The 23,324-nt window shown below is 55.5% G+C and overlaps 1 protein-coding gene across 1 annotated transcript; it reads left to right on the forward strand.

Moving 5' to 3' along the window:
• The first annotated feature begins 3,532 nt into the window (after positions 1-3,532).
• Positions 3,533-22,746, forward strand: SH3GLB2 (SH3 domain containing GRB2 like, endophilin B2). The gene is made up of 11 exons (XM_037147134.2): positions 3,533-3,697; positions 8,210-8,351; positions 9,112-9,240; positions 15,785-15,918; positions 16,131-16,223; positions 18,307-18,369; positions 20,045-20,068; positions 20,542-20,631; positions 20,943-21,043; positions 21,464-21,704; positions 21,975-22,746. The coding sequence occupies exons 1-11, from the start codon at positions 3,635-3,637 to the stop codon at positions 22,080-22,082; spliced, it is 1,188 nt and encodes a 395-aa protein (XP_037003029.2). The 5' UTR covers positions 3,533-3,634; the 3' UTR covers positions 22,083-22,746.
• The last annotated feature ends 578 nt before the right edge of the window (positions 22,747-23,324 follow it).

Below are 23,324 nucleotides of genomic sequence, written 5' to 3' on the forward strand. Positions count from 1 at the left end.
ACAATCTTGTGTGATATTGCTGGAATTCGGGAAACTCAGGGATGTGGGGAATACCAGGGGAGACCGGGGCCGTCATGCAGTGGTGAGAGACTTGAGAAAGCAAAAAAGCAACACCCGAAGGGAGACCTGAAGAATAAGTAGGAATTAGCTGGACAAGAAGGAGAGGAAGGAGTTCCAGAAACAGCATGGGATATGCCCCAGAGGCAAGACGGAATCTGGCATCTCTGATTCCAGGTGGCAGAGAGAATGAATGGCAGCCAAGGAGCCAAGGAAGAGGGGGTCAGAGCAGAAGAGAGTGGGCTACACCACTGAACTGGTAGGGTTCTGGGCTAAAATTTGCCACTTGCTTCCCTGTGACCTTGGACAAATCACTTAACTTTGCTAAACCTCAGCTTCCTCGCCCTTAAAATGAGGAGGATGGTGGTTTCTGAGCTGTTCTGAGAATCTTAGGGGATTATTTACTTGAAAGTTCTTAGTGCTGGGCCCGGCATGGGCTCAGGACACTTTGGCCATTGCTATTAGAAAAATGGCAATTGTCAGGTAGAGAGCTAGAAGAATCAGTGAAACAATTAGACCAGGACAGCTCTGAGGCCAGCAATAACCAGCACCTACTGTCTCACTCTCTCCCCTTCACTCCACCGTGTTTCTCTTCCTAGGACTTGTCACCTGACATAAGTTTGTTTTCCCAAGAGGAGAGAGGCACTGCTTTATTCACTATTGTCTAGAACAGTGCCTGGCACACAACAGGTGCTGAGAGTACCTCCTCCTTGACCAAACCTGAGTTAGCTCCTCCGAGCGCACAGCTCCACTAGGCTCAGCCTTGGGCTTCCATCTCCATCCCGGCAGGAACGTTCTAGCCAGAATCCTGCTGAGTCAGTTTAGCAAAAAAATCCCCCACCACTGGTAATCTGATCATCCTCTGTATTTGATGGAGTTCCTGGTTCTCCACCCTCCACATCTTATCACCCTGGCTTGCCTTTGGCAAGAATCCCGCTAGCCTTGAGGCTTCTTCTTAGGCATTTTCCATCCACTGCCCCCACCCTGCTCCTTGGCTGTAAATCTCCACTTGACCTTGTATTTGGAGTTGAGCCTGATCTGTCTCCCTTATTGCAAACCCCCACTATGCTAGCCTCTCTTGAATAAAATCTTCTTTACCATCTTAACAAGTATCACAAATGTCTTTTTTTCTTTAACAGTGCTCAATGTGAGTTATTGTGTAAATGAATATGTAACGATATTGATAGATGCCTGTTGAAAGATGATACTGAGGCAGGGACAGCACAGGGTGAACTCTGAGACTGCACTGCTCTTACTAGCCAGCTTCTCGAATCCTGCCTGGTTGCTGGGAAACACCTTTTAGCACTTAGGTAGAGTGAATAGTAAACCAAGCAGGGAGGAGGAAGGAGACTTGTCTCACCCACTAACTCAGCAGTCCTGAGCCTGGTCCGATAATATTGCCATCACAAGAAACACTGTTAGCACAGGACGGGGGAAGTCCTCAAAATTCTGTGTAGCGTTTCCACTGTCTGGGACAGAAAGCCCTGAAACTGTGCTTTCATCCCCAGGCTGGGACCTACAGTGCCCAAGGAAGCAGTCCATAAGACAGCTTTGGTTAACTGCCCACCTGTGGTCACTACCTGTGGTTTTATGAGGGACTCACTGATGCTTACAGAAAGAGCACATGAATAACTTTGGGTAACTGGCCCAACTTTAATTAATTGCCTCGTGGCATGTATCTGTTTTACAATAGGACAAACAAATGGAGCTCTGGCTGGTGTGGCTCAGTGGACTGAGCGCTGGCCTGTAAACTGGAAGGTCACTGGTTCTGTTCCCAGTCAGGGCACACGTCTGGGTTGCGTGCCAAGTCCCCAGTTGGGGGGGTGTGAGAGGCAACCGACTGATGTTTCTTTCCCTCTTTCTCCCTCCGTTTCCCTCTTTCTAAAAATAGGTAAATAAAATCTTTTTTTTTTTTTTTTTAAAGATGAACAAATGGAGTCTGGAGCAAGGTAAGGATTTGGGCTAACAGACCCTGCCCCCACCCCACATACCTAAGTTTGGGTAGTCATGTTCCCCCAGGGAAAGCTGGCACCACCTTCACCCCTCAATCAATATATAACTTTTCCACCCCCATCCCACCAACTCTGTAAGTCCTCCGAACAAAGGACTCCCTCTCTTGGTTCTCTGGCCACTGGCCTCAGGCCACCGGGGCTTGCCACCCCAGCCTTCTCCGCTGCCCTTCCTTTCGCAGCCCTGCATTGCCCTGAACCTGTGCTTTTCACCCCCTCACCTCAGCTAGATCCCTTCTCTTACATCGGAACAGATCACTAATGAACCCTGACTGCACGCCAATAGATTTGCTGATATACAATTCTTTACATGCGTCAGCAAGAAGAACCAGGTCTTTCCTGTTGACAATATGGCTGGATGCTGGGTAAATAAATGATAGGGTCAACTATAGGCAGATACTGGTAAATAAGTCAAGGACCAATACAGATGAGTAGAAACACATAGAGAACACAGAAATAGACAAAGAAACATACAGATGCCCTGAAAGTGTGTAAGAGACAGGAAGCCGATGGTGGTTCCACACACATAATAATTCAGATCAGTGGTTTTGAACCTGGAATGCACATTTAAAATAAAGCACATGGAAGCTTTTCAACCCCTTGCCCCCACAAAGAAGCAGGGCTGGGAGTGGGGATGGGTTTGGGTTATCAACAAACCGTCAGGGGACCCAAGGCTCCTGTGCACAGACAGGCTGGGGTAGGTGATGGGGAACTGGGGTAAGTGCAGGGAAATAAAGCCAGGCATCCAAGCGACAGAAGCAGGGAGGAGAGCATACCAGTTCAGGAACGGCGCTCTCCACAAGGTTAAAAAGACGAACCCTCACCGGAGGGGGCACATACCAGCAGACCATCCTCTTGTCTGCCTGGGGTTGTGAGGAGCTAGGTTCAAAGTCAGCGCAAGTCCATTCTCCACTCTTTCCTTCAAGTGGGCAGAATGGAAGCGCCCCTCTTCTCTTCCCTTCCCGTAATTATTCGTACACCCTGCCCCAACTCTGGGGATCTAAGGGGTTGAGGTGGGGGACAAACAGCCTTTTTCCAGTTGTGGTCCCCAGCCAGCCTGTCCCCTGGCTCAGTTGTTCTTACTGTCACCAAGGTCAAGGGTAGCTTAGAGCTCAAGGTGGTGATGGTGGCAGTGAGCAGCGCAGAGAGACCCAGGGCAAAAGAGGTCCAGAAGTAGGGAGACGGAGGGCCAAGCGGAGAAGTGGTTGCAAATGGACAAAGGGAGATGAAGAGGCACCAATGGGCAAGGGGCCAAGAGGTGAGGAAGCAAGAGAAGCCCGTCGAGCGGCGTGACAGGGCCGCAGGGGGCAGCAGCCAGCAGCTCCAGCTCGGCCACCTCGCCCCGCCCCGCCGCGCCCCGCCCCCCCCGCCCAGTCTGGGAGGCTCCACCCCCGCACCCCGCGCCCCGCCCTGCGCTCTCCAGCTGGCTCGGCTGCGGCTGCTGCGGGCGGGAGGGTTCGCTGAGGGCGGGCGCACCGGCATCAGGTGGGCGGGGTGCGGGCCGGCAAAAGCGGGCGGGGGGCGGCAGGCTGCCCTGGGGCCGGGCGCGGCCCGCGGTGCGGTGCGCCATGGACTTCAACATGAAGAAACTGGCGTCGGACGCGGGCATCTTCTTCACTCGGGCGGTGCAGGTGAGGCCGTGCGTCTCGGGCCCCGCGCGGCCGGTTCCCTGGGCCCGGATGTGGGGCGGACCCGGGGCACCCCTGCAACAGAGCTCGGGGCGCTCAAAAGAAGCCCCTTGAGGCTGCTGCCCCCTTCCTCACTGCGCGGACACCTTAGCACCCCCATGTCTCCTCCTGCGCTGCCTAGGAGAGAGAAAAGAGCTCTAGGCGGCCGGCCACTCTGGCCGCACCCTAGGCGTGGCGCGGGTCCGGGGACCGAGTCAGGCCTCGGCCTTGTTGCTTGCGAGGGAAGTATCAGTGTTCATCGTTTCGACCGACGGAGTCACCCCGCTGCGCTGGCGCCTGCCCAGGGCCCGGTGGGGCTCCGCCGAGGAGGGGAGAGGGCACCAAGCCGTGCTTGTCGTCCTGCCCTTGTCCAGCAGTGACTCTGGCTCCCGGCAGGCCTTTGGAGGCCTGAGATCCAGGCCTGAGGACTCAGGCATCCCCCGCGATCCCTTCTCTGAGCCTCAGTCTCTGCCCCTGTGCAATGGGCTAGTACGAGGATTCCCACAGGTCCCCTTTACACACTTGGATAGTCAGTCGGGAAGTCAGAGAGCTGGGATCATTTCCTTCCTGCTCCCTGGGAGGCCTGTTTCCTCTATGTCCCCAGGCATGGGGGTTGGGGTCTGGCTGGGTACCTTGGGAAGCTGTCCAGGCCAGTAATGCTGGGATTGGAACAAGTCCTATCCCCTTGCGAGGCAGAGAAGGAAACTGAGGCAGATGAATGCAGTGGTGAAGACCCAGAGTCAGCTGTGGGTGTGGATGCTCCCTCTCGTGACCCTGAGGAAGAGGCTTTACCTTTTTGGGTGTCAGTTTCTCCATCTGAAAAATGGGATAAGCGGCCATCCCCCTGCCAGGCTGGATGTGCGGGCTCCCTGGCACTTTGCACGTGTGTGCTCTGTCAAGGCCAGCTCACTATTGGTGTGAATGTGGTGGATACTGCACTTGTGCTGCATGTGACCTTGGGCAAGTCACTTCTCCCGAAGCCTTCATGTCCCCATCGGTCATTCGGTGCACACCAGTCTGCCCCCGGGGCTTTCTGTCCTCCCAGTGCCATGGGAACAGGTCTGGTGTTTGTTCTTCCTGTGTTTGTTCTCTGGAGGAGCCCAGCCCAAGAGAACAGTCTCTGAGAAGCCCATGTGGCCATGTTTACTAGAAAGCAGTGTCCCATTGAGGGTTCGCTGCTCAGCGTTCCAAGCCCTGAGGGAGAATCCAGCCCTAGTGGGGATGCCAGGACCCCAGAGTCCCTGGGACAGCCCCAGTAGCATCTGAAAGGCGGGGAACCCTCCTCAGGGCTGGTATAGCCACTGTGTTATCTCACACATCTGGGAAGAACCAGATCTGGTTTCCTGCTCCGTGGGGCCCCAGCACCTGACCTGGCCAGGACCTGCAGAGCCTGGGCATGGGAGGCCTGGCTCTGTGGCCTTGCTTCGCCTGGAGTGGGCAGGCCCACTGGGCGGCCCCTATCGGAGTGGGAGCCACCGCCCAGGCCCCAGCCTCCAGGGTGGAGGAGGGAGCTGGGAGCTTTATAAATAGAGGCTTTCTCTGGCTCTGTACGCCCACCCCCTGCTGCTGCCGGGTTGCAGGCAGCAGCCTTGGCCTGCAGGCCTTAGCTTCTGAAGCACCAAGTTCTTCCCCTTGATGGGGATGGGGCAGGGGTGGCAGGCCAGAGGAGCAAGGGGCCTGAAATGGGAAGTGAGCTGGACAGGACACTCAGAGGACCCACCGAGGCCTGTCTGTCCTGGGAGGGGGTCAGCCAGGAGGTCTGGGAGGGGGTGCTTCAGCATTAAGGCTCGGGCAGCTCCTCTGTGTAGGTCCCAGGATGTGCTGGGTAATCACCCAGCCCTTCCACGTACCAGGGACACCTTTAAGAGCCTCACCCGCTCCATCTGGTAGGGAACTGGACCTGGGCTCTTGGGGGAAGAACGGGTAATCCTGGGATGGCTTTCTAGTCCCCGAAATGTGCTTGAAAGGCAGGAGGGGTTTGTGAAGTCAGGGCAGGTGGTGCGAGTGGCCCAGGCACAGGCACAGCTGCAGGAGGGCCTAAGGCGCATGTGTGTAAGAGGCCAGCGAGGGCGGGAGTGGGCCGTGGAAGTGATCGTACTAACACTATCAGTTGTAATTACAGTAATAGTAATAGCAGTGGTAGGAGCAGTAGTAAGAAAAGTCTGGGAGGTGGTGGCCTGGTCCTCATCTGAGTCGGGCAGCCGTGGACGTGGGATGGATGCTCAAGAGGTTGGGAAAGCCTGGTAGGACTTTGAGCCTGGGTGGACGTGCGATGTGAGGGATGGGTGGCCCCGAAGCTCACTGGCAAGGGCTGCTGTTAACTTTGGTTGGGCAGGTGCGTGGCACCTAGACCCAGGTGACTGGTACCGTTGGGGTTAGAAGGGTCCTAGGTAGCTCCTGAGAGCCAGTGAGGGACCTGAGGGAGGAGGCCTTCTACTGATGACGATGCTGACACCCCAGCTGACATTCGTCAGAGCTGCACTGTGTGCCTGCCACAGAGCTAAGCACCTTTTAAATATTCTGAGTTGGGTCCTGTTATCCCCATCCTCCAGGTGGGAGACCAAGGCCCAGAGAAGTGCCTCACTGAGCCTTGGTTTCCTCATCTGGAAAATGGGGCTAATGCCACAGCCTCAGCGGGCTGGGTGAGGTGGGCCTGTGTAGAGCCTAGCTCTGGGAGGCCTTACTTCGGCGAAGGTGAGGAGGGTGAGGAGCCAGGGGAGGTCAGAGGAGGCCAGGAGCAGCTGGTCCCTGGTGGGATCTCAGGCTGTGAGTGTGGCCGCCGGCCATGCAGGGAGAAACCCAAGCCCTGTTGCATAATTGATGGCCACCCATGGCCTGATCAGCCACAGGACTATCGGTGGCTGCCTCTTGTTCCCTTCAGCTAGAGCTGTCCTTGGGCTTTGGATAATTTATTTCGCCGAATAGTCTGGGAAGGGCCTCCTGGCCATGACGATCCTGACTCCAGCACAGTCTACCCCTTGCTCAGCCTCGGCGGCATCATCTGTGAAATGGGAAACTTGGCCCGACCTGCCTCCAAGGGCCTGTGGAGCCATGGATGGGTCAGCAGCATGAAGCCCTCAGCCCAGGGTTTGGCCACAGAGGCGGTCAGCTGTATCTGTTGTTATTGCCAATCCTGCTCTTGAGATGGTCACCCTTTTGCTGTTTGGCCTTGACCTTGAAAGAGCCTTGCAGGCTCTTTCCCCTGGCCAGAGAAGGCCTTCGTATCCCTGTTTGGAAGACAGAGACATTTGTCCAAGGGCCCTTCCAGAGCAGAGGGGCCAGGACTCGGGCTGTTCTTGGTTGTTTCTCAGTGGCCCACAAACAGCTCTCGGAGGGGAACGTTGTGACATCCTGGTCCCCACCTGGTCCTGGTGTGGGGCTGCCGAGCCTTCTGGACCCTGAGTGTGCTCCAAGTTGGCCCGCACGGGCTGGCGGCATTCCAGCACACCGGCCGTGTGGCCTCCTCCCACGCAGTCCTTGCTTCCCGGCCTGCCATCTCTCCTCCCATTGGCTCCTCACAGCAGCCGGAGCACCTCACCTCGAACGCGACTCCCTGCCGGACTCCGGCCTGCATGTCTCACCCACATCTTCCCTCTTTCCGGCTCACAGCCTGTGAAGAGGATGCTGTTACTTATTATCCTCATTTTTCATCTCAGGGGGCTGAGGTTCAGAGAGGCAAAGCCACTTGCCCAAGGTCACACGGCTCATCAGTAGCAGAACTGAGACTTGAGTCAGGTCCCTCTGGTTCCAAAACCATTCCCCCCCCAGCACCCTCCCCCAGGAGCTCCCAGTCCCCCACCGAGCCTCCCGATAACCCCAGGAATTGCTCTGTGCTTTGTTTATTTTGTGAGCACTTTCTACCGAATTCTTTCCCGCAGAGTCAGGTTCAGAGGACCCTTTGAAACCAGTGGGTTCCCAATGGTTTCTTACCCCTTTAAGTGGTATACCACATTTTTTTTACATTTAAAAAAAATTGCTCACCTGAGGACATTCTTTGATTACGTTTGGTGAGCAAGAGGAAGGGAGGGGGAGGAGAGAGAAACATTAGTCAGTTACCTTCTTATATGCTCCCCAACTGGGGATCGAACCCGTAACGTGGGTGTATGTGCCCTGACTGGGAATTGAACCTGCGACCTTGCGGGCTATGGGATGCGCTCCAACCAGCTAAGCCACATACGCCAGGGCTGTGTGCCGGATTTCATACAAATGTGCTTTTGGTGGGGAAGAGGTCCAATCTTTGATTGGATTTCCAAAAGAAGCCACGATCTTCCAGCTCTGGTCTAACTGCCTCATTTCAATCTAGGACCCTGCTCTCAGCCTCAGTTTGCCACTCTGTGTGATCAAGGGTACAGAGCAATTTTCTTGTCCTTGGGGCCTGGCTTCCAACTAATGGAGAGGGGTAGGTGGGTGGGGCAGGGCAGTCCTCCCTTCTTCCCTCTGAGCCCTCCCTGTCCCTGGACCCTCCCCACCCCACAGTTCACGGAGGAGAAATTCGGCCAGGCCGAGAAGACCGAGCTCGATGCCCACTTTGAGAACCTCCTGGCCCGGGCAGACAGCACCAAGAACTGGACGGAGAAAATCCTGAGGCAGACGGAGGTGCTTCTGCAGCCCAACCCCAGTGAGTGGGCTGGGCCTGGGCCTGGGTCTGGGCCTGGGGCCAGGGCAGGAGGCTGGTGGCTGAGGCTTGCAGGGGGGAGTGGCCAGTGGGTGAGATCTGAATGAGACTTTGGGGGCTTATGTCTGCTGCGGGGGGCGGGCCCAGTTAAAGGACACAAAGGTTGAGTTGGTGCTGGGCCCTAAGGTGCAGAGCCCTTAGAGCTCTCGGGGGCGGCGGAAAGGCTAACTTTTGAGCAGAGGACTTGAAGAAACGCCTGGAAACTGAAACAGACTCGAGAGGAGAGGCGGGAAGAACGCCAGCCAGGTCAGCTGACGGGGTGGTGGGGCCGGAGGTGGCCCGGAGTCAAGCCTGAGCACAGAGCAAGCAGAAGCAGAGCCTGGCTCAGGGCTGTCGGGGGCGGGGGGGAATGCTGGGCTGCCCGTGAGCCCGCTGTGTGCAGGCCCAGGGTGGTCCAGCTGTGTGCCGGGCTCTGGAAATCCATAGTGTGATGAAGGAGACGAGGCAGGCCTGGACCTCCGGCCGTCACTGCCCACCCGGGGCAGGCGTTTGTATCTCTGAGCTGTGGCTTCCTCCTCTCTAGAGTGAAGGATTCCACAGGGTCGAGGGCCAGTCTCATAGGAGTGGGCATCAGCAAAAGAATATTCTGGAAGTCACCAGGCTGCTGCGGGCAGACCCCACTCTGGGTCTGTTTCTGTCAGCTTGGCTTTCATTGCCAGGTTGGACCAAAGAGCCCTGTGACTTGGCGTCTGTCTCCCCGCAGGTGCCCGAGTGGAGGAGTTCCTGTACGAGAAGCTGGACAGGAAGGTGCCCTCGAGGGTCACCAACGGGGAGCTGCTGGCTCAGTACATGGCAGAGGCGGCCAGTGAGCTGGGGCCCAGCACTCCCTACGGTGAGCCAGGCCCTGCAGCTGCTGGGCGGTGGGCAGGGGCGGCACGTCTCTCCCTCTCTGATTCCTCCGCCCTCCCTACTTCCTTCTCTGGTCATTTTAATGACACAGATAATACTTGAATTGTGCATTGATTGTACAAACCTCAAACACTGGAGAGGAAAACAGAGAACGGAGTGAGGCCTCTCTTCAGCAGTCTGGATGGTGTGCAGTTGTAATGGGATCGTAGTGGGTCTGCTCTGCAACTGACTCTTAAACTTGGCATTGGGTGACAGCCATCTGTGCTCTTACAGATGCCCCTCAGTATTTATTTCTTGAATTTGTGAAAAGATTTATTGAGGTATAACTTACACATCATACAGTGCACCTGTTTTGAGTGTGAAGTTCAATGATTTTTAGTAAATTGAGAGTTGCACAAACATCCCCCCGATCCACTTTGAAGAACATTTCCATCATCTGCCAAAGAATCCCTGGTGTCTACGTACCTTCATTCTCCCCTCCCAGAGCCAGCCAATGGGCTTTGTGGCTCTGTCAATTCACCTCGTCTCAATATGTCATATAAATGGAGCCATGTGATGTGTTGTTTTTGGTATCTGGCTTCTTCACTTGGCATAATGTCTTTGAGGTTCATCCCGTTATAGTGTGATTTAGGATTTCATTCTTCTTTATTGCTCAAGAGCATTTCAGGACATGAATGCACCACATTGGCTGTATCCACTCACCATTTCATAGACATTTGGGTTATTTCCGCATAAACACTTGCATACAAACCTCGGTGAGGGCAAATGTTTTCACTTCTCCTGGGTATATACCTAGGAATGCAATTGCTGGGTCATTTGGTAAATTTTAAGTTTTTAAGAAAATCACCCACTTCTTTTCCAAAGTGGCTGTGATTTTTGTATTTCTACCAGCAGGTGATGTTCAATTTCCAGATATTTGTGGATTTTCTAAGCTTCCTTCTGTTGTTGATTTCTAATTTAATTATACTTCAGTCAGAAAACATACTTTGTATGATTTTAATACTTTTAAACTTATGCAATCTGCTCCCCCAGTGCTGGAGCCCAGAGGGAGGGAGTCTGAGTAAGTCCGTGTATGGGTTCTTTAAGAGGAACTGCTTGGGGCTCCAGTAGTTTCTTCCACCAGCTCAATCCCTCCTGGTTTTTGCAGCCAGAAGTTTTGGGCACTTATCTTCCTGGCACTGGAACCTCGGGCTGGGGGGCCTGGTGTGGGGCTGGGACTCCTCGCTCCTGAGATACCTCACCTGAATTTTTATCCACCACACGTGGATGTGGGACCAGCCCGTTCTTCATGAACCCCCTCCTACCAGTCTGGATGGAGATGGTTTCCTTAATTCATAGTCGTCAGACTTCCATTCAACTCGATTTCTGACAGTTCTGAGTGATGGTAGTTCTATAATTTAGTTGTAATTTTGATGTCGTTGTGCAAGGAGGTGAGCCGTGTTTATGTATGCCGCCATCTTGATCAGAAGTCACCCTTTTAAACTTATTAAGACTTGTTTATGGCTTACAATATGGTCTCTCCTGGAGAATGTTCCATGGTCACTTGAGAAGGTTGTATATTATATCGTCATTGGGTACAGTGTTGTAGAGGTGTTGCTGAGGACAGATTGGTTGATCGTGCTGTTCGAGTTTTCTGCATCCTTGATGATTTTGTCTTGTTCTGTCCATTACTGGGCAGTCCCCACCTGTTTCTGTTCAGCTGTCTGCTCCTGTCTCCAATGTGTTGGCGTTTGCTTAATATATTTTGGAGCCGTGTTGCGAGGTCTGTATGTTTATATTGTATGTTTTCCTGACGAATTGACTCATTTTTGTGTCACACTGCTCCATCTCAGGTAACTTGGGTTTTTTTGTTGGTCTTCAGGTTTATTTCATCTGATAGCGGTGTGGCTGCTCTTGTTCTCTGGGGTTACTGTTTGCATGCTGTGCCATTTTCGGCCCATTTATGTCTCTGAAGTTCGAAGCGTGTCTCGTATATGGCATATATTTGGGTCTTTATTAAAAATCCAATCTGACAGTCTTTGTCTTTTGACGGTAGTGTCTAATCCTCTTCCATTTAATGTTGACGTGGTTGGACTTCCACTTGCGATTTTGTATTGTTTTCCCTGTGTCTCTGGCCATTTTTGCTCGTCTGCCCTCCTTTACTGCCTTCTTTTTTTAAAAATATTTTATTATTTATTTATCTTCAGAGGGGAAGGGGGGGAGGAGAGAGGGAGAGAAACATCAATGTATGGTTGCTTTTCGTGCATCCCCTGCTGGGAACTGGCCTGCAGGGAACCGGCCTGCAACCCAGGCATGTGCCCTGACTGGGAATCGAACCACGATACTCTGGTTCACAGGCCAGCGCTCAATCCACTGAGCTACACCAGCCAGGTACTGCCTTCTTTTGTGTTAAATAGATACTTTCTAAGGTTTTCATTTTTGTTGCTTTCCTTAACATTTTTTCTAAGTTGTTTTATGTGGATTACAATCTGCACTTGAACCTATCACAATATGCTTCAGAGTGATGCTGATGTGACGTGAGCGAAACAGAGAGACTTTGCTCCAGTGTAACTCCACCCCCTCCGTCTTCCTTTGTGCTGTCGTGATGCCACGTGTTACATGTTACATCTCCACATCTTGTAAGCCCAGTAATGCAATTTTACAGTTACTGTTTCATGCAACTGTCTTTTAAATCAGTTAAGCAAGGAGAAAAAATTACATTGTCTTTTATAGTTGTCCGTATAATTACCTTTAATGTACTCTTTTTTTTTTTTTAAGATTTTATTTATTTATCTTTAGAGGGAAAGGGAAGGAGAGAGGGAGAGAAACATCAATGTGTGGTTGTCTCTCGTGCGTCTCCTGCTGGGAACTGGCCTGCAACCCAGGCAGGTGCCCTGACTGGGAATTGAACCACGATACTCTGGTTCACAGGCCAGCGCTCAATCCACTGAGCTACGCCAGCCAGGGCTAATGTACTCTTTATTGCTTTCCTTTTTTTTTTTAATTGACTTGAGAGAGAGAGAGACATTGATATGTTGTCCACGATTTTACACAGTCATTGGTTGAGTTTTTTTTTTAATTTTTTTATTGATTATGCTGTTACAGTTGTTCTATTCCCCCTTTCATTCCCCTCCACCCTACCCCCCTGTCCCCACCATTACCCCCCCTTTAGTTTATGACCATGTGTCTCAAGTCCTTTAGATTCTATATTTTTCATGCTATTCTTGCCCCCCCATCTATTTTCTATCTACTGTCTATGCTACTTATTTTCTGTACCTTCTCCCCCCTTCCCCTCCTCCCACTCCCCTGTTGCTAACCCTCCTTGAGATCTTCATTTCTATGTTTCCACTCCTGATCTAGCTGTCCTTTTAGTTTGCTTTTGTTTTAGGTGTGGTTGTTAATAACTGTGAGTTTGTTGTCCTTTCACTGTTCATGTTTCTTTAACTTCTTTTTCTTAGATAAGTCCCTTTAACATTTCATATAATAAGGGCTTGGTGATGATGAACTCTTTGAATTTGATCTTATCTGAGAAGCACTTTATCTGTCCTTCCATTCTAAATGAAAGTTTTGCTGCATAGAGCAATCTTGGTTGTAGGTCTTTGGATTTCCTGACTTAGAATAGTTCTTTCCAGCCCCTTCTTGCCTGTAAGGTCTCTTTTGAGAAATCTGCTGACAGTCTGATGGGGACTCCTTTGTAGGTGACTGACCCTTAGCTCTTGATGCTTCTAGGATTCTCTCCTTCATTTTAATTTTGGCTAATGTAATGATGATGTGCCTTGGTGTGTTCCTTCTTGGGTCCAACTTCTTTGGGACTCTCTGAGCTTCCTGGATTTCCTGGAAGTCTATTTCCTTTGCCAGATTGGGGAAATTCTCCTTTATCATTTGTTCGAATAAGTTTTCCACTGGTGGCTGTGCCTTTTCCCCTTCTGATACCCTATAATTCAGATGTTGGAGCATTTAAAGATGTCCTGGAGGTTCCTAAGACTCTCCTCATTTCTTTGAATTCTTGCTTCTTGACTCTTTTCTGTTTGGCCATTATTTGCTTTCTTCTGGTCCACTCCACTGATTTGAGTCCCAGTTTCCTTTTCATTGCTATTGGTGTCCTGTGCAATTCCATTCATTTCAATTAGTTTCGCCTTCATATATTTGTCTAATTTGTGGCTATAATCAACCAGTTCTGTGAGGATCCTGATCACCAATGTTTTAAACTGTGCATCTGAGAGTTTTGCTATTTCTTCATCGCTTAGATCTATAGGCTCTGGGGCTTTGAGATCTTCTTGTGCCATTTTTGGTCTGTTCGCGCCCTTTAAGTTTGAGGAGCGGTGCCTTGGACTCCCAGGTCGCTGGGTTGTGACGCTGCATGTGGGGGCGTGGTCATAGCAGGGAAATGGTAGGCCCCCTCTGCTGTTTCTCACAGCTGGGTGAGGAGCAGCGCCTTAGGTGGTTCACCTGGGCCAGGCCACTCAGAGTCGCTGGGTTATGACGCTGCATGTGGAGGTGGGGTCAGAGCAGGGAAATGGCGGCGCCCTCCACTGCCGTTTGGACCCGCCTGGCCCCGGTCCAACCACCCACTCCCTCGCCTGTCCACCCGCGCACAAATGCGCAACCACAGTCAACACACAGCCCCGCTGCCCCGCTGTCTCCCCCGTGGTCACTCGCCTGGTCACTCGCTCGGTCTCTCACTAGGTCCAACCCTGCGCCTGGATTCCGCGCACCCAAGTTCGTCTGACCGAGTTTTCCTGTGCAACCCTGCCCCGTCAGCTGCTGGTTTCGCCCCTCTTACCGGTCAGGCTGAAGAATTTGTTGTTAACAGACTTCCGAAAAGTTCAATTTTCTGTGTTCTGGCTGTGTTTTCTGTTGCTAATGTTTAGTTGTCTCTAAACTTGGTTGTGTGAGAAGGCACGGCACATCCACCTATGCCTCCATCTTGGCGGAAGTCCCTGGTTGAGTCTTATATGTGCCCTGACGGGATTGAACCCACAGCCTTGGTGTATCAGGATGACACTCTAAGCAACTGAGCTATCTGGCTAGGGTCTCATTAGTTTTCTTTACAACATTTTTTTCTTATTCTGTTATTTCATTTATTCGTAGAGAGAGGGGAAGGGAAGGGGAAAGACAGGGAGAGAAACATTGATCTGCAAGAGAGAGATTAGATTGATCAGTGATTGGTTACCTCTCACACACCCCCAACTGGAGACCTGGCCTGAAGCCCAGTCAAGTGCCCTGACTGGGAATCGAACCAGCAACCTTTTGGTTCACAGGCTGGTGCTTAGTCCACTGAGCCACACCAGCCGGGGCAGTTTTCTTTATGACATTTGTAATAGCTGCTTAGTAGTCTTTCTTTGTCTGCTATGGCGAACATATGGGCCTCCTTGGAGACAGTGTTTGTCGATGACTATTTTTTCCTGTATTTGACCACACTTGCCTATTTCCTTGCAAGTTTCCTAATACCTTGTTGAATGTGGACGTTTTAGATGTGTAGCAGCTCTGGATTCTGATCTCCCCGGGGACGTTCCTACCGTTTGTTTGCTGAGAGACTTGCCTGAACTCATCGTTCTGAGTCTGTTCGCCCCACTATGCAGCTACTGATGCCTCTGCCTTTCTTTATTTTTTAAGCCTCGCTTCCTAGGAGTTGCTTCTGGGTCAGCATATGTCAGTAGTGGTCAGCCAGTGACTGAGTGGCCAGAGGTCGTGCCTGATACTGCACCATGAAGGCTGTGCTGATGCGTTTGCCAGTGGGGTGGGGGGCAAAACCAAAGCACTCTTCCCGTCTGCCCCACCGTTCACTGGGTGGGTGTGCGAAGCGCCCTGAGTGAGCCGCACGCGTGCATAGCCCTCCAGACCTCCGGCGGCATCGGGAGTTTACCAGGACCCACTGTGACGGCCTCATTTCCCGACCTGCTGTTATATCTCTGGCAGGTCTGTTCTTGTTTCAACCAGCTTTCCAGCTTCATGGTAGCCGTGCTGCTGGCCTTTCCTGCCACTGAGATGGCTGTTGTTCTTGACAGCATCGAGGGTTTTTCTGGGCCCCAGCGGCCCAGTTGACAGCCCCAGGGCTTGTCTCTCCCTGGCAGAGTTCCAGCATCACAGAAGCTCCAGGAGGTGGGAGCGCCCCCAGGATACGAAGGCACAGGCTCCACCATTGTTCTTACCAAGGTCCAGTAGTTCTGGGATAAATGCGTCTCAATTTGTTGTTTGCCTTTTGTCAGTTTCTAGAGCCCAGAAATGGTCGTTTTTGACAACTCTGTCCAGTTTTCTTTACAGCTCTTTGGGGAGAGGATTTGTTGCGCTCCTTTCTCTGTCATTCCAAAAATTGCCCCCGTCCCCCATCCTTTTAAGGGCAGTGTGACGTTCCGCGTTTTGAATGTCCAAGTGTTTATTTGTCAGTCCCCAGTTGATGGACATGTAGATTGGGTCCGCGTTGTTCCAGGCCGGCCACTCCGCACATAGCATCCTGGGCTGTGCCTCTTCCGTACGTCTCTTTCCGTCCTGGGGTTGCAGCAGCCTCAGCCTGCCCCCCCTTCTCACCTCTGACTCTGTGTCCTCAGGGAAGACGCTGATCAAGGTGGCAGAAGCCGAAAAGCGCTTGGGAGCCGCAGAGCGGGATTTTATCCACACAGCCTCCATCAACTTCCTCACGCCGCTGCGCAACTTCCTGGAAGGGGACTGGAAGACCATCTCGGTGAGGGACCTGGGACCGCTCCGCCTCCTCGTCTCCTCCCCTGTTGGGAACTTAGTATCCCGGGGGCCTCCCCAGCCGTGGCTCTTGTGGACTGAGTTCCTTAGAGTGGACGACCTTCCTTCTCTGGGCCTCAGTTTCCCTGTCTTGACCAGCTGGCCCAGGGTCCCCCAGGGCAGCCCAGCATCTGACTGCTCCCTGTTTTCTGTCCGTAGAAGGAGAGGCGGCTCCTCCAAAACCGGCGCCTAGACTTGGATGCCTGCAAAGCGCGACTGAAGAAGGCCAAGGCTGCAGAAGCCAAAGCCACGGTGGGTGTCCCTGCCGGCCCCACCCCCAGCCATGGGGGGCTGCTGCAGGGACCTGGTGTTGGCATGACCTTTTACCCCTGTTCTTGCCCGGAGAGGCCTGGCTGGGGGTGCTGGTCTGGGCCAGCCAGTTCAGGGCGCACCTCTAAGGGAGCCCTGACAGCCCAGAGGGCTGGGTCCCAGGGACGACATTGATGGGGGTGGGGGCAGCCAGCAGTGCCCCGACCTGGGCACAGGGCACCCTGCAGGCTCTGTAGACAGACACAGCTGCAGTTCCTTGCGTGCCCTCGCCCGCCCTCCCTGGATGCTCGGCCTGTTCCCGGCTCTGCCAGGGCGTGGCTCCCCTCACTAACTCCCACTGCTGCAGCGCTGGTCCCAGGGCGCCCTCGCTCAGGGCCCCTGCCACGGTGTGAGAACCCCGGAGCTGGACTGCATGCCTGCCCAGGAGCATGTCTGAGGGGCCCCTTCAGGTGGCCGCAGGAGTCTGGATAGGGGCTCTCCCTTCATGCTTTGCCCACTGAGGCCTATGAGGCCTAGATGGGCCATTGGGGTGCAGCGTGGCACAGTTCGATCAGGGCTAGGCCAGGGTTGGCAGAACTGGGCCAGAGGCCAAGCACACTCTCGGCATGCCAGGCTGCTCGTGGGTGCGGGGGCCTAAAGGTGCCCTCAATCCCCAAGGGGGGAATCCCTTCCCTGGTCCAGGGCAGGCCAGGAAACCTGTGCCTGCCGAGGAAGGCCAGGCCTGGCCCAGGCGCCCAGCAGCTGCTTGTGGGAGTCCTGGCCCCAAACCCTGTGTGCATCCCCCCCTCTCACAGCGTTGGCCTCCAGCAAGAGCTGGGGACGGGGGTCTCAGCTCATCTGGGTGTGTGGGGTCTAGATCGGAGGCAGGGGCTCAGCCACTGGAGTCTTGTTCGGGTCGGGTAGATGGCCTATGGCTATTGGGATGACCCAACTGAGTCACCTGCACAGGACAATTTCCTGTCACTTTGGAAAAGCTTGGCCAAAATAAGCTTGTCCTCCATCAGCCAGGCCAGGGAGCCTTCCCTTAGTCACTGGAGTGGCACGACCTCTCCTCCAGTTGGTTGGCCTGGACGACCTGAGGCCTCTGGGTTAGTCCGGGATGCCCTCCCCAGAGCTGGGACCGGGCAGCCCAGGTGCAGAGAGTCCGGAGGACCAGGGGTTCACTGCCTCGCCCCACCCCTCTGAACACACACACGCACAAACCAGGACGCTTTCCAGAGGGCGGGTTGTGTGTGTCCACCTGCCCGTCTGACGTTCCCCTCCTGCGGGGGCCCGGGGGGCTGCTCCCGCCTGCACTGTGGACTCACTAACTCTTTGTTTTTGTTCCTTTCCGTCCTGCTTTGGGTAACTTGGCTCAGTGTGAGGGAGATGTGAGTATACCTGTCCCACGTGCTGTGCTGCTTCTGGTTTGCCCATCTGGCCTGGGCCAGTGCCGTGGCCGGCCCGGGGCACGTCCCCAGGGCCTTTTGCAAGCAGCTGGTCTCCCCATCAGAGCCTCTACCAGAGCCTCTAGCAAAACAGAGTAGCCTCTGTTTTGGGGGGATGCCAGGCATTGGAGCCTGTGAGTCAGCTTTTTGCAAATGTTAAAAGCCTGTCACTCTGTCCATCCATGCATCCATCTGTCCACCTTCGTTGCGGGGGAGGGGCCTGGTCCTTGCTGCAGGAGTGAGAGACGTGTGCAGAGATCCTGGGATGGAGAAGGCTGCAGGGGGCGGGGTTTGTTTGCAAGACTGGGTCTAACTGGGGTGTCTCGGTGAGGCTGGGGTCCGGGGAGAGTGGGCCTTGACCTCGGAGCCAGGGGCTGGGTCCAGCCTGTGGCCTGCCCAGAGGCCAGGGCTGTGACGGCAGCCACAGGCCGTCTCCTTGTTGCATCTCATTTCCTGGCTTCCCCAGTGTGTCCACCCTCACTCGTCCTGTCTTCACGCTCCGGGTCTCTAAGCCCACCTCCTCTCCAGGTGTGGATGTGGGAAGAGGGTCCGCGCTGTATTTGTCTGTAGCCTCCTGGCCCCAGCCAAGCTCTGGCCCACCATGACCCCTCTCCCCCCATGAACTCTGTTCCCACTAGACGGTGCCTGACTTTCAGGAGACTAGACCTCGTAATTACATTCTCTCGGCCAGCGCCTCCGCGGTAAGCGACCCCACCCCACCCTACCCCAGGCCTCCCCCGACCCCACCCATACCTCGGGGGGCTGCTGCACCAGCAGACAGGAGCCAGAGGTTTCTGAGGCAGGGCGGCTGCCCTTCTGGTCGGCCAGTCCCAGGAGCGCCATCTGCCTGCCCGTCCCTGTGCCCTGTGCCCGTGCGGTTGGCTTCGCTTCTCCCTGCAAAGGTAGAGACCTCTCTACTGAAGGTGGAGACCAGACCAGCTGCCCTGAGCAGCGTGGTGAACTTAGGGTGGCAGCTGCCCCATCTCCAGTGGATCGGAGAGTCTGCACGTCCCCACACGGCCCTGACCCCCACCCAAAGCAGGCACTACTCACCCCCCCCCCCCCCACCATCCATGACTGCCGGTCCCCTGCTTGCAGCCTAGAGGAGAGTCCAGGGCCTGGCCTGCCACACATTCACAGACCCCTGTAGACAGGTGACAGGGATGGCGTGGGTCATCCAGCTGTGTGGATGTCACCGTGCTAGGTGTCACAGGGGTGAGAAGGCCTTGAGAACGAGCGGGGAGAACGCAAGGAGCAGCCTGTGCCAGGGGTCAGGGCACAGGGTGTGTCCTGAAGAGGCCTGCAGCCCACCTGGGGGCTGGGTGGGCGGGCGGGGTCGGAACTCTGAATGGCTTGGTGTCTTCTCGTTCTCCAGCGCCATTGAGATATTTGGCGTTTACTGTGTAGTTTGGGAAATCGGCCAGTCAGACGTATCCCATCAGTCACGTCAGTCACAACCACTGCTGTGCCTCCCTCTGTCTTTCTCTGTCCGTCCATGTCCCCCGCGGGTGACGTCCTCTGGCTCTTCCTCACCTCTGTCACAAGCATGTTGCTGTGTACATTCATGCGGCCGTTCAGTGGCTGGGCCATCACCCCTCCGGGGGCGTCAACCACCATTTAGTCTCTCGGGCCCCACTGCTGGGCACGTGCCCTCCATCTGGGCTGGTGGAGGCGGCTTCCCACGATGCAACACCCTAAGAAGCAGTGTTGGGGGACGCCTCCCCGGGGCAAGTCTCGTCTCCCGTAGCACCCACGCAGCAGGACGGATGAAGGGGTCTCCTGAGTCCTGGTGGGAGGAGGGGTCTGTCTTCTCTCGACTCTGGATCACACTTCTGTCCCCCTTCTGGGCAGAGGGGAAGGGGGAATGTCCTGGAGGGCAGCGACTGCCCTGTTTCTTTACTCTTGAACCCCAGTGTGACTCAGGCACGAGGCTGCCTCCCTCTGCTGAAGCACGGAAAGGTTCAGTGACTGACCCAGGGTCACACAGTCCTGCCTCCCGACCCAGACTTAGCCCCGTGTTGGGGTGGGACTAGGGGACGCTTGGTCTCCTCTGAGCCCTAGTCTGGGCCCTGGGGCTTGCACAGTAGAAGAAACCCAAGCAGGACTTTCCAGCTGGCTGTCCCCTCCCTGCATGTGGCATGTTGGACTGGACTGTGATTGGAAGTGCCCCTCTTCCCAGGCCTCAGCTGAGGATGAGCTCAGCCTCAGCTCTGGGTTGGGTTGGGGAAGGGCAGGGGTGCAGAGATGTTGGGGGTCTCAAGGAGCTGGGGCAGGGCACAGGCTCTGGGGTTCGGCTGTCCTCCCCTGCCTGCAGCCCCCTGCTGACCAGTGCCCCCCTCCCACCCCTGCTCACCGGCCCTGCTGTGGCGCCTGCAGCTCTGGAATGATGAGGTGGACAAGGTGAGTGGGGCTGGGGGGCTTGGGGTAGACACTTGAAGCGGGTGAGAAGCAGGAGGCTGGGCACAGCTGCTGCTGCAGGGCTCAGGTCTGTTTCTAGTGCTGGGTCTGCACCCCCTGCCCACTGGGGCTGCTGTGAGGTTGTCACTTCCCCTGGTGGGTGGTGTCAGCCGGGGGGAGTCTGGGCACAGCCCCTGAGGGTCCACCTCTGTGACTGCGCTCAGGGGACTAGGTTCCGGTAGTCGGTAGTCAGCAGGGCTGTCGCTCCCCCTGGGGGGGTGGGGCTTTCGGCCTGAAGTCGGGAGGGAAGTGCAACCCTGCCACCCAGATGTCTATCTGCATACGCATGGGGAAGAAACATCTGCCAGGGAGGGGAGGAGCAAGCTACTATTGGGTGGGCCTTGGCATGGGAGGTGGTGACGGGAGGAAAGCAGGGGGCCATTGTCACTCTCACACTGTCACCCCACTCTTCCCAGTCCGAACAGGAGCTCCGAGTGGCCCAGACAGAGTTTGACCGGCAGGCAGAGGTGACCCGTCTCCTGCTGGAGGGAATCAATAGCACTCACGTAAGTCCTGTTCCCACTTTTTCCATCATCCACTTTGTCACCCCTCATGTCCTCACTGCAATCATCCAGAATGAGGCATGAGGGAACCTGGATCTTGGAAGCAGGAGGGGAGGGGAGTGCTTAAGCCCGTGGTCCATCATAGGGTGAATTAGTCTGAAAGAGCAAGTCCCAAAGGGTGGGAACCTCTCTCCCCCCTGCAAGGAGTAAGAGGTGGAGGCAGAAGCCCCCGGAACGCTGCGACAGGGTGGGAGTGGAATGTGTCACCCCGACACCCCTCCCAGCCCGTCACCACTGGCCTCTTGCCCACACAGGTGAATCACCTTCGCTGCCTGCATGAGTTCGTTGAGTCTCAGACAACTTACTATGCGCAGTGCTACCGCCACATGCTGGACTTACAGAAACAGCTGGGCAGGTGCCCACTGGGGTCCCCTGGCTCCCAGGCCCAATGAGCAGCCCCACCTCCCTTGGGCGAGAGCCTTCTCCCGAGCCAGAACACCCCACGGCGCACAGGGCGGGTTGGAGGGCTGCTGGCTGAGGCCCTGCCCGGAGCCCTCTCTGGTGGGCCGTCACAGCCCTCACTGGATGACAGTGAGGCCCTGGTCTGGGGGACCTCTGAGCGGTTTCTCAAGTGCGGGGCGGGAGGTGTCAGGGACAGGGCCCGGAACCTCTCACTTTCCCCTTGCTTCCCTTTTCCCTTCATGCTGCCAGTTCCCAGGGAGCCATGTAAGTAGCTGGGGTCTCCTGGCCTCTTTGGTGGGCTTCCCTGGTGTTCTGGGGGCACATGGGACTGAATATGGCTCCCGGCGACTGAGATGTGCCCTCTGCTCTCCAGATTTCCAGGCACCTTCGTGGGCACCACAGAGCCCGCCTCCCCGCCCCTCAGCAGCACGTCGCCCACCACTACGGCAGCCACCATGCCTATGGAGCCCTCCGTGGCGGGCCTGGCCCCTCCAGGAGATGCCGCGCTCTGCCTGGAGGAGGTGGCGCCACCCGCCAGCGGAACCCGCAAGGCCCGGGTCCTCTACGACTATGAGGCAGCCGACAGCAGTGAGCTGGCCCTGCTGGCTGATGAGGTGGGTCTGGGTGTGCAAGGATGGTGGGCGGGGCCTGGCTCACTGGGCCTGCGGACCCCACACCACTGCCTTTGTCTCTGAGGGGTCCTGGGGGCGGGGCTGAGGCCAGGGGATTCCCGGGGGTGCTGTAGAACCAGAGGAGGTGAATGCCCACCTCTGGAGTGCAGGTGCCCATGTATCACAGTGGGGTCGCAGCCCTGTCCTCGTTTCTGGGCAAGTTCCACCCTGACCAGCCAGAGCACAGCCTTCCCTTTCTGCTGTCCTCCTCAGCTCATCACTGTCTACAGCCTGCCTGGCATGGACCCCGACTGGCTCATCGGCGAGAGGGGCAACAAGAAGGGCAAAGTCCCTGTCACCTATTTGGAACTGCTCAGCTAAGCAGGACCTCCCCAGGCCCCTGCCTGTCCTGTCCTGGGCAGGACAGGATGGGTGCAGCCCTGCCATTTGTCTTGTCTGCCGGTGACCTAGCCGCTCAGGGTGGGGAGACCAACCCCATCCTGTCCCCGCCGGTTACCAGCTGGGAGGGGCCTCAGAGGTTGAATGTTCCCCGCCCCTCCCCCAGCCCTGCTTCTGACCTGGTTCTGGAGCCCCCATCCTGCCTGCGCCCCTGAGCACCCCAGCCCTCCTGGCTCCTCTGAGGGAGACGCTGGCTGCAGCCTCCGCAATCAGCACTTCAGCCTGTGGGGGGGTCAGCGCTGAGGGCCTGAGGAAGCCCTGGGGTTCACTGTTGGGAAAGAGAGCACCTGCCTTTTAGTTGCCAAAAGCAGCAAAGGGGGAAGGGCAGGTGGGTCTGTGGCAGGCCCCTGGGACTGGACACTGTCACCTCTGGGCAAAGGAGTAGAGGAGAGCCTGGCTAGAGAGGCAGGGCCGGGCCACCGAGCAGCATCTCCTCGGTGCTACCCTCCCCCTTGTACCCTAGAGCTCAAGCCAAGTATGGTGGCTGCAACCTGCACCTCTCCACACTCACTTTTTAACTGATCTTTTTACTCTGCCTTGTGCTTTGCTCTCTAGCCAGCGACGAATAAACCACCCTTGGTGTGCATGTTGCCTGCCTGCAGTCGTGGGCCTCCCGGACGGGGCCAAGAGTGGGAAAGGGGAGACTTCAAATTTGCTCCCTTCCTCCTCTGGGTGCAGGGTGGTGTACGTGGCGCCCTGAAGCAGTAGGGTAAAGGGAAAGGAAAGTTCTGTAGAGGGCTGCTCACTCCCTTCCTCCCCAGGTCCCGTGCACTCATGGGAGTGAGTGCAGTTCCTGTGCTGAAGCTGGGTGACAGTCTCTGTGTCGTTCCCAAGGGCTTTGCTGACCGGGCAGTGCAGTGGACTGTCAAGTTCGAGGTTAGGCTCGCTGATGGACAGCTGTCAGTGTTCTCTGTGGGCCTGGCACCAAGCCATGGGTCCTCCTGTCCTCACAGACAAGGGAATATCACAGAGATAGTCACCTCCCCAAAGGTTCCGTAACTGGCCAAGTGGCCATGCAGGGCCCCTCACCTAGGAAAGTCTAATTCTAGGAACTTCAAGTGGTGGCTTTGGGCTACGAAACAGGGGTGTCCAGGTCTTTTGGCGTGTCTGCCACAGTGGAGGAACAGTTGGGACACGTTAAATGCACTGCAACACGTAATCACA

The sequence above is a fragment of the Artibeus jamaicensis genome, unplaced genomic scaffold, assembly GCF_021234435.1.
Source record: "Artibeus jamaicensis isolate MK-2021 breed Jamaican fruit bat unplaced genomic scaffold, CSHL_Jam_final contig_471, whole genome shotgun sequence".
Classification (NCBI taxonomy): Eukaryota; Metazoa; Chordata; class Mammalia; order Chiroptera; family Phyllostomidae; genus Artibeus; species Artibeus jamaicensis.